Consider the following 9340-nt stretch of genomic DNA (forward strand, 5'->3'; position numbering starts at 1 on the left):
TTTCTAAACACCCATTTTGTTCCAATAACAGAATGGTTTTTAGGTCTAGAAACAAGTTTCCAAACTTGGTTTATCTCAAATTGATTTAGCTCTTCTTGCATAGCAAGAATCCAACTTTCATCATTTTGAGCATCTTCTAAGTTTTTAGGTTCTAATTGAGAAACGAAAGCAACATTACCAAAATATCTTCTAAGTTGAGCTCTAGTCATCATCCTTTCTGAGGGATTATCCATTATGTCTTCTTGGGGATGATATTTGTGAAATCGCCATTCTTTTGGTAATTGAGAATCTTCATTTTCTGTTTCTGGCATTTGGCTTTCAACTATGTTCTGATCTTCATGTTCTAATTCTGGTTCAGCCTGATTATTAATGTTCTGATCGCTTTCTAGCTGTTCTAGTTGTTCTGATTGCTCATTCTGCTTCTCAGGATTAGAATCTACAACATCATCATTTTCTAATGTTCTAGAAGTAGAGTCAGTTTCATCAAACACAACATAAATAGATTCTTCTACAACTAGAGTCTTTTTATTAAATACTCTATATGCTTTACTATTATTAGAATATCCCAGAAAAATCCCTTCATAAGATTTAGCATCAAATTTAGCAAGATGATTTTTCTTGTTATCTAAAATAAAGCATTTGCACCCGAAAATATGAAAATAACCAATATTTGGTTTTTTACCTTTGTATAGCTCATATGGAGTCTTTTTAAGTTCAGATCTTACCAAAGCCCTGTTTAGAATATAACAGGCAGTGTTGACTGCTTCTGCCCAAAAATACTTTGGTAGTTTAGAATCACTTAGCATGGTTCTGGCCATCTCTTGAAGTGTTCTATTCTTGCATTCCACCACTCCATTTTGTTGAGGTGTTCTAGGTGATGAGAAGTTATGGAAGATTCCTGCCTCGTTACAAAAAGCATTGAATTTCTGATTTTCAAATTCTCCTCCATGATCACTTCTAATTGCCATGATGTTGTATCCTTTCTCATTTTGTATTTTCTTGCACAGATGAACAAACATGTCATATGACTCATCCTTATTTCTAAGGAAGAGTGTCCAGGTGAATCTTGAGTAATCATCTACAATAACACATGCATAGAATTTTCCTCCAAGACTAGAAGGAGTAATTAGACCAAATAAATCAAGGTGCAGCAATTCTAAAGGTCTAGAAGTAGAAACCATGCCCTTAGATTTAAAAGAAGTTCTGGTTTGTTTGCCCATTTGACAAGCATCACAAATGTGATCTTTTTCAAATTTCAACTTTGGCAAACCACGAACCAAATCTTTCTTAGACAGTTTAGAAATAAGGTGCATGCTTGCATGTCCAAGTCTTCTATGCCATAACCAACTAGAATTATCAATAGAAACTAAACATATATCCTGGTTATGCATATCAGAGAGATCTACTAGGTATATATTTCCAAACCTTTTTCCAGTGAATAAGGTTGTATTATCATGCATATTCTGAACTTCACAATGAGAAGGTTCAAAGATCACTCTTCTATTTTTATCACAGATCTGACTCACACTTAACAAGTTATAATGTAATCCTTCTACTAAGGATACATCTTCTATTGAAGGATTAGAACCTACCACACCAATACCAACGATCTTACCTTTTGCTTTGTCTCCAAAGCTTATCGTACCTCCCTTTTTCTTTTCTAATCTGGTGAACCTCTTTTTGTCACCAGTCATATGCCTAGAGCAAGCGCTGTCCATGTACCACATCTCTGTTTTCAGCTCGTTCCTTAGGCACACCTGAAAAGATCAAGCAGATTTAGGTACCCAACTCATAGTGGGTCCTGGAGGATTAGTGGTAACGGTGCACTATGATTCTTCTTCTTGTTGAAACTTTGATGTTCTAAAGTCACAACATTAGAAACAACATTTTTCTGTTTAGAAACTCGAATCAGTTTAGAAATGCTATTAGAACTTGTTTTCTCTTTAGAAAGAGATTCTGAAATTGACTTTAGAATTCTAATCTCAGTTTTCAAGGATTCATTTTCAGAATTCAGATTTTTGCACTTTTCTTCAAAAGTGTCAGATTTTCAGAAAATCGATTATTACAACTTTTAAGATCTTTGATTTCTATAATAAGATCTTTGCATGTAACTTCTTGATAAAAAGCATCTTTTAAATGATTACTTTCAGATTTTAATTTTCTGAAATCTTTCTTTAGAATTTTATGCTTTCTAACAAGTTTTTCAAACTCATTGCAAAGATTATTGTAAGTATTTAGAAGATCACTTTCTGATTCGGGTTCAGAAATACTTACAGTGCTTTCATCATTCTCATGGATCGTTGCATTTGTTTCGTTGATTCCAGCTTTCTGTGTTGAAGTCAAAGTGCTGATTTCTTTAGATTCAGAGTCGATAGTAGCCATCAGACAGATGTTAGCAATTTCTTCTTGATCATCATGGCTTTCAGGATTAGAATCATCTGAATCACTCCAGGCAGCTACGAAAGCCTGCTTCAGCTTCTCTTTTGTTGACTTCTTTTTCAGTTTAGGACAATTTGGCTTGATATGTCCAGGTTTGTTGCATTCATAACAAACCACTTCAGAAGGTTCTTTCTTAGGCTAGTTACTATTTTTAGATGGAAAGTTCTTTTTATTAAACTTTTTCTGTGGCCTTCCACCTTTTCGATAGAACTTTTTAAACCTTTTAGCAACAAGTGCTAAACCATCACTGTTAAGATCAGAAGAACTTTCTTCACTAGAATCTACCCTCAAAGCCAGTCCTTTCTTTTTCTTATCTTCCATTGTCAAGGAAGATTTCATTTCTTCTGAAACAAGAGCTCCTATAAGATAATCATAAGTGACGGAAGTCTCTTTGTAATTCATAACAGTTCCTATGGAATCCCATTTTCTAGGTAGAATTCTAAGGATTTTCTTAACAAGCTCATCTTCTGAAATTTCCTTTCCGAGAGTTCTCAAAGGATTAACTATATTGGTAAATCTAGAATTTAGTTCTGCAATAGTTTCTCCTTCTTTCATACTAAACATTTTGTATTCTCTCCAAAGGATATTTATTCTGGATTCTTTTACCCTGTCTGTACCCTCATAGGTTACTTTAAGTTTTTCCCATACCTCTGTTGCAGATTTACATCCAGACACTTTGTTATATTCAGTTGCATCTAAAGCACAATGAAGAATATTAATGGCTTTTGCATTTATAGCAATGTCATTCCAGTCACCATCGGTATATTCTTCTTCAGTTTTTCTAACTAGCTCATCTCCTACAGTTTTCATGGGAATACGAGGACCAGTGATGACATTCCTCCAGCAGTTTATATTAACTGATTTCATGAAATTCTCCATTCTAGTTTTCCAGTAAGAGTAATTAGAGCCATTGAACAAAGGAGGTCTAGAAACAGATTGTCCTTCTAAAGAACAAAGAGGAAGTGGGGTTGCCATGGGATCTTATCTCTTAAGCGGTTAAGCTTCAGTAAGTCAAGAGCCAAGGCTCTGATACCAGATTGTGGGTCCCGAATAAGTATGGCACAACCCAAGAGGGGGGGGTGAATTGGGTTTTCTAAAAACTGAAATAAATTTTAGAAATTCTAAACATGAATTAGAATTCTAAGTGCAGCGGAAAACATACAGAACTTTGTGAGAATAGAATATGGATTAGAATCTCCTCACAATGTTCTAATTTCAGATATAGAAAGTATGTGCAAAGTGCAGCTATTGATTAGAACAGCTTTACACTGACTTGTACAATATCAGAGCTTCTTTATGAAGGAAAGTTATCGAACTCAGAACTTCCTCATAAAGTTTGCAGAATCATATAAAGCTTATATGAAAGATAGTTATTAAAATTCAGAACTTCTTCACAGAGCCTTAACCAAAAATAAGAGTAACTTTATGATGGAAAGCTATCAAGATTAGAACATCCTCATAAAGTTTAGAACATTAAATAGAAACCCAAACAGTGAATTATACTGGAAATAGAACAACAGTTAGAACATTGTATATTCACTTTATTAGAATACCTGAGTTCTAATGTTTAGAATAGATAAGACTTATTGCCGTTTTAGAACATCTGAATTATTAAAAATTTCAGCGTTTCTAAAAATTAAACAAGAGTGTAAAAGAGACAGTATCAACCAAACTTTAGAAATAAAGAGATCAACACCGAGAGTTATAGTGGTTCGGCACTAACTCGCCTACATCCACTCCCCAAGACGCATCTTGAGATCCTCCACTAAGTTATCTCTTTTAAAGGGTAAGAGACAAACCAACAGTACAAGGCAATAGATCAAAAACCTAGATCTACCCTTTTGTCCCACTAGATTTTCCAAAGGTTCTAGTTAACCTCAACCCTTTCTGTTTTTGGTAGAGTACAGAAAACTCGATTCAAGACATTACTATCCCACACATGGAGAAGGTCGCTTGATAACCTCTATCTCAATAGCTTCTAACCTAAGCTATTACACACAAAAGTTTAACAAATAAAGAGCCTATCTACTATAGAATACAAATTCTAAATAGACAGAAAGAAACGCCTATATAAGCACAGGAAAAACAATTTTATCAGATTAGAAGATCGATTAGAACACATAATTGTTTTTCAAAAGTAATTGTAAAAATTCTTTTCACTTCAAATATTGAAAACGTTAAGAATAGAGATGAAAAGAAAATGGGGGTAGAGTAGGTTTTTAGAGAAAAGGATTCGTTCAATGAGAGAGAGTGCTCTTAAAACAAATACTCTTACTTCACCAAATGTTTAAGGCGTGAATGTTCCTTGATATAGGAAACAAATTAGCTGTCATCTTTTGGAAAGAGATCAGAATATCTTCTTTCCTTATTTTAGAAGATGTGAAAATCTTTGTTACCAAAAATTGTTTTATCTCTTTTTGGTAAGAGAATAAAACCTGATTTTCACTTTCCTTTAGAAAAGATTTTCGACAGCATTTATTTTGGAGAGAAACTATTTGCGGAAAGATGTACTTACCAAAACCGAAAGAGATTTTCCTTCAATTTTAAGGTAAGAGAATAACTTTAAAACACTTTAGATCTTGCAAAATATATTTCCGAAAAGGTGAATGATTTTATTACCAAAAACATTAGAGAAGAAATCTCTTAGTTTTAGGAAAATAAATCTTTTCGATTTGGAGGAATATTTTCGAAAATAAATTATTTTGAAGAAAAACTAATTTTCCGAAAAAAAATATTTTTGAGAGAGAAAAGGATTTTTGTGCTCATATATGGATTTTCTCTCTATCCTACAAAGTTTCCTAAATACCTAGCTACTAGGTCTTCGAAATCTTCACACTCAAGGTAGGATTTGCCTTGTATGATTTTCTTTCCAAAGAATTTCTGCATAAGAATAAAATTAGCACAAGTAACATAATTTTAAATTTATTCGTTTTTGTATTAATCATCAAAATCCGAGATTACAAATCGACCCTTGAGCCAACATGTTTTTCCTTAACGTTATTTCTTTTGTGATTTTTGCTTTAAGTATTAACCATGAATACAGGAAAGCCTAGAGAAACTAGTAAGGATGGAGGTCAAATTTAGACCCTCAATTGAATCTCTTTATGGAGTCGATTCAAGGGTAGTTTTGAAATTATAACAGTTTCCTCTAAGATATGAGAGAGGATTTGCAGGAGATTAAAGTCGCCTAAAGCTCCAATGCAACAAGAGTTGGTCTAAATACTACTCCACCAATTAGATTTCAAACTCCTGAAGATGAGGAAGTCGATAATCCTGAAGTTAATACAGTTGATGCGACTTGGGATTAATCAAAATGAAGATTCCAGAGTTTTATGGTAACAACAATGATGAAGAATACCTTGAGTGGGAACGAAAGGTTGAACAAATTTTTGAGTGCCATAACTACTCTGAGGAGAAGAAGTCTCACCTTGCAGCTGTTGAGTTTAAAGGATATGCTATGTTCTGGTGGGAACAACTGTTGTTAAAGAGAAGAAAGAAGGGAATGCGACCTGTGCCACAATGGAAGGTAATGAAGGAATTGATGCACCAAAAATTTGTCCCAGCCCATTACTTTAGGGACTTGCACAACAAATTAGCAAGATTGGTGCAAGGGGGGAAAAGTGTGGAGGTATACTACAACGAAATGGAAATGTGCATAGCTAGAGCCAAGATTGAGGAGGCTGAAGAAATTACAATGTCCTGGTTCCTTAGAGGTTTGAATAGTGAGATTGCCGATGCTTTGGAGATGTATCACTATGATACAATAGAGGAAATGGTGGATATGGCAATGAAAATTGAAAGACAAAAAAAGGCGAAGTTCACCAATAAGTATTCTAATAATACTTAGGGATCCAAATGGTCCAAGGGAGGTGAAAGAAGAGATGTCAGAGGTAATAATTCCCAAAGGATAGAATCAACATCCAGAGGTAAAGAGGTTGCCCAATCTCCATTCAAGGGTAACAAAGGTACTTCTAACCCTATAATCCCTTCTAGAGAGATTAAATGCTTTAAATGATTGGGGAAAGGGCATATTGCATCTCAATGTCCTAATAAAAGGGTTATGATTGCTAAGGATGATGGGAATATTAGTTATGAGTCTAAATGTAGTGATTATGAAGATATGCCACATTTGCATGATGATAATGATATTTTGGATATGGATGCACATAATTTGCTGTTTGCTGAACATGGAGAATCTCTAGTTCTTAGACATGCCTTGAATATGCAAGTTAAGGAAGAGAGTATTGAGCAGCGAGAGAACATATTTCACACTAGATGTTTGATTGGTGGAAAAGTGTGTATCCTTATTATTGATGGGGGTAGTTGCACTAATGTAGCTAGTGTAAGTATGGTGAATAAGCTGAATCTGGCATGTCGTAAACACCCTAACCCTTACAAATTACAATGGTTGAATGATTGTAGGGAGGTGAAGGTGACACGACAGGTGCTTGTGCCATTCTCTATTGGGTGGTACAAAGATGAGATTTTGTGTGATGTGGTACCAATGCAGGCAGGCCATTTATTGTTGGGAAGGCAATGGCAATATGATAGAAGGGTACTACATGATGGGTTCTACAACCGGTACTCATTGGTTCACGGGGTAAAAAGGTGGTTCTTGCTCCATTGTCACCTCAAGAAGTGTATGCAAATCAGAAGAAGATGCTTGAGAGAGAAAGAGAGGCTTCGACTTTGAGGGATAATGGGAGTGAGGCTTCGAGCTCGAGAGAAAAACGAGTGTAAAGAGTGAGGTTGGAAAAAAAGAGGTCGCAAAAGATACCAAACAAATTAATGGCCCAATGGTGAGTGAAACACCGAGAGGGGAGAGAAAGAAACACACTTTTTATGCGAGAGCTAGAGAAGTTAAGTGTGCTATTGCCTTGAGGCAACCCGTGTTGCTTCTTAGGTTCAAGGAGATTTTGTTTTCTAACACTGAAACTAACCTTGATGGTTTACCTTCTGTGTTTGTTTCTATGTTACAGGAGTTCACTGATGTCTTTCCAGAAGCAATCCAATGGAGACAAAGGAGTTGCAAAGGCAAGTTGATGAACTTATGGAGAAAGGATTGGTGTGAGAGAGCATGAGCCCTTGTGCTGTTTCGGTACATTTAGTACCCAAGAAGGATGGTAAATGGTGAATGTGCGTTAACTATAGGGCGGTCAACAAAATTACGGTAAAGCATAGACACCCTATCGCTAGACTTGATGACATGTTAGATGAGTTGTGTGGGTCGAGTTACTTTACTAAAATTGACTTAATGAGTGGTTATCATAAAATTAGAATGCAACCAGCTGATGAATGGAAAACAGCTTTAAAAACTAAGTATGGTTTGTGGTTAGTAATGCCTTTTAGATTATCTAATGCACCTAGTACATTTATGAGGATTATAAACCATGTTTTGAGAGCTTTCTTAGGGAAACTTGTGGTTGTGTATTTTGATGATATACTTGTTTATAACAAGTCTCTTAATTATCATATTGAGCATGTTAGGCTAGTATTACAAGCTTTAAGATCAGACCAATTGTATGGTAAGCATAAAAAGTACACATTTTGTATAAATAGACTTGCATTTCTTGGTTTTGTTGTGAGTGCGTAGGGTATTGAGGTAGATGAGGAGAAAGTGAAAACTATTAAGGAATGGCCAACGCCCAAATCAGTTTCGGATGTACAAAGTTTCCATGGGTTGGCAAGCTTTTATAGATGGTTTGTACAAGATTTATCTTCGATTGTCGCACCACTCATAGTGGTAATCAAAAAGGAAGTTAGGTTTGAGTGGGGAGAGGAACAGTAGTAAGTGTTTGACACACTCAAAGGGAAGTTGACATCTACTCCTATACTTTCTTTACCTAATTTTGAGAACACTTTTGAAATTGAGTGTGATGCTTCTAGTGTAGGAATTAGAGCAGTGCTGATGCAAGAGAAGAAGCCAATTGCCTACTTTAGTGAGAAGTTGAATGGCGCACAACTCAATTACTCAACCTATGATAAGGAGCTGTATGCCTTGGTGAAAACGTTGAACGTATGGCAACACTACTTACTACCTAAGGAGTTCGTCATTCATACCGATCACGAGGCCTTAAAGCACTTGAAGGGTCAAGGTAAGCTTAACAAGAGGCATGGTAAGTGGGTTGAGTGTATTGAACAATTCCCTTATGTGATTAAATACAAGCATAGCAAAGAAAATGTTGTTGCTGATGCATTGTCAAGGAGACATGTTCTAATTACTACTCTTAGTTCTAAATTACTAGGATTTAAATATGTTAAGGATTTGTATGTGTCTGATTCTGACTTTGGCGATGTATATTTGGCATGCGAACATGGAGCATTTGATAAATTTTATAGACATAATAGATATTTGTTTAGGGACAACAAACTTTGTGTGCCAAAATGTTCTATGTGTGACTTGCTTGTGCTTGAATCTCATTATGGGGGATTAATGGGACACTTTGGGGTACATAAGACGTATGACATGCTGAATGAACATTTTTATTGGCCTCATATGCGTAAAGATGCAGAGAAAGTTTGTGATTCTTGCATTGCTTGTAAACAGGCCAAGTCTAAGCCTATGCCTCATGGATTGTATATGCCTTTACCTGTTCCTAGTTCACCTTGGGTTGATATCTCTATGGATTTTGTGCTTGGTTTACCTAGGAATAGGCGTGGTAGAGACAACATATTTTTAGTGGTTGATAGGTTCAGCAAAATGGCTCATTTCATTCATTGTCATAAAACTGATGATACCATTCATGTTGCTGATTTATTCTTTAGAAAGGTGGTACGATTACATGGGGCACCACAAACTTTCATTTCTGATAGGGATACTAAGTTCTTTTCACATTTTTGGAGGGTTTTATGGGGTAAGCTAGGTATTAAATTGCTTTATTCTACTACTTGTCACCCACAA

General features: G+C 35.5%; 1 protein-coding gene across 1 annotated transcript; it reads left to right on the forward strand.

The window, feature by feature from the left end:
• The first annotated feature begins 5752 nt into the window (after window positions 1-5752).
• LOC149499117 (uncharacterized) lies at window positions 5753-8227 on the forward strand. The gene is made up of 4 exons (XM_089721993.1): window positions 5753-6223; window positions 6512-7020; window positions 7789-7921; window positions 8033-8227. The coding sequence occupies exons 1-4, from the start codon at window positions 5753-5755 to the stop codon at window positions 8225-8227; spliced, it is 1308 nt and encodes a 435-aa protein (XP_089578119.1).
• The last annotated feature ends 1113 nt before the right edge of the window (window positions 8228-9340 follow it).

This window comes from Jatropha curcas, chromosome 1, assembly GCF_041381405.1.
Source record: "Jatropha curcas cultivar XTBG-Jc1 chromosome 1, XTBG_Jcur_1.0, whole genome shotgun sequence".
NCBI classification, from domain to species: Eukaryota; Viridiplantae; Streptophyta; class Magnoliopsida; order Malpighiales; family Euphorbiaceae; genus Jatropha; species Jatropha curcas.

Excerpts from the sequence above, each read along its gene's own strand:
- LOC149499117 (XM_089721993.1), top strand. The coding sequence starts at position 5,753 with ATGAAGATTCCAGAGTTTTATGGTAACAACAATGATGAAGAATACCTT. Across the intron at positions 6,224-6,511 it reads TAGAGGAAATGGTGGATATG|GATGATGGGAATATTAGTTA; the intron begins GCAATGAAAATT and ends ATGATTGCTAAG. Across the intron at positions 7,021-7,788 it reads CATGATGGGTTCTACAACCG|ATTATCTAATGCACCTAGTA; the intron begins GTACTCATTGGT and ends AATGCCTTTTAG.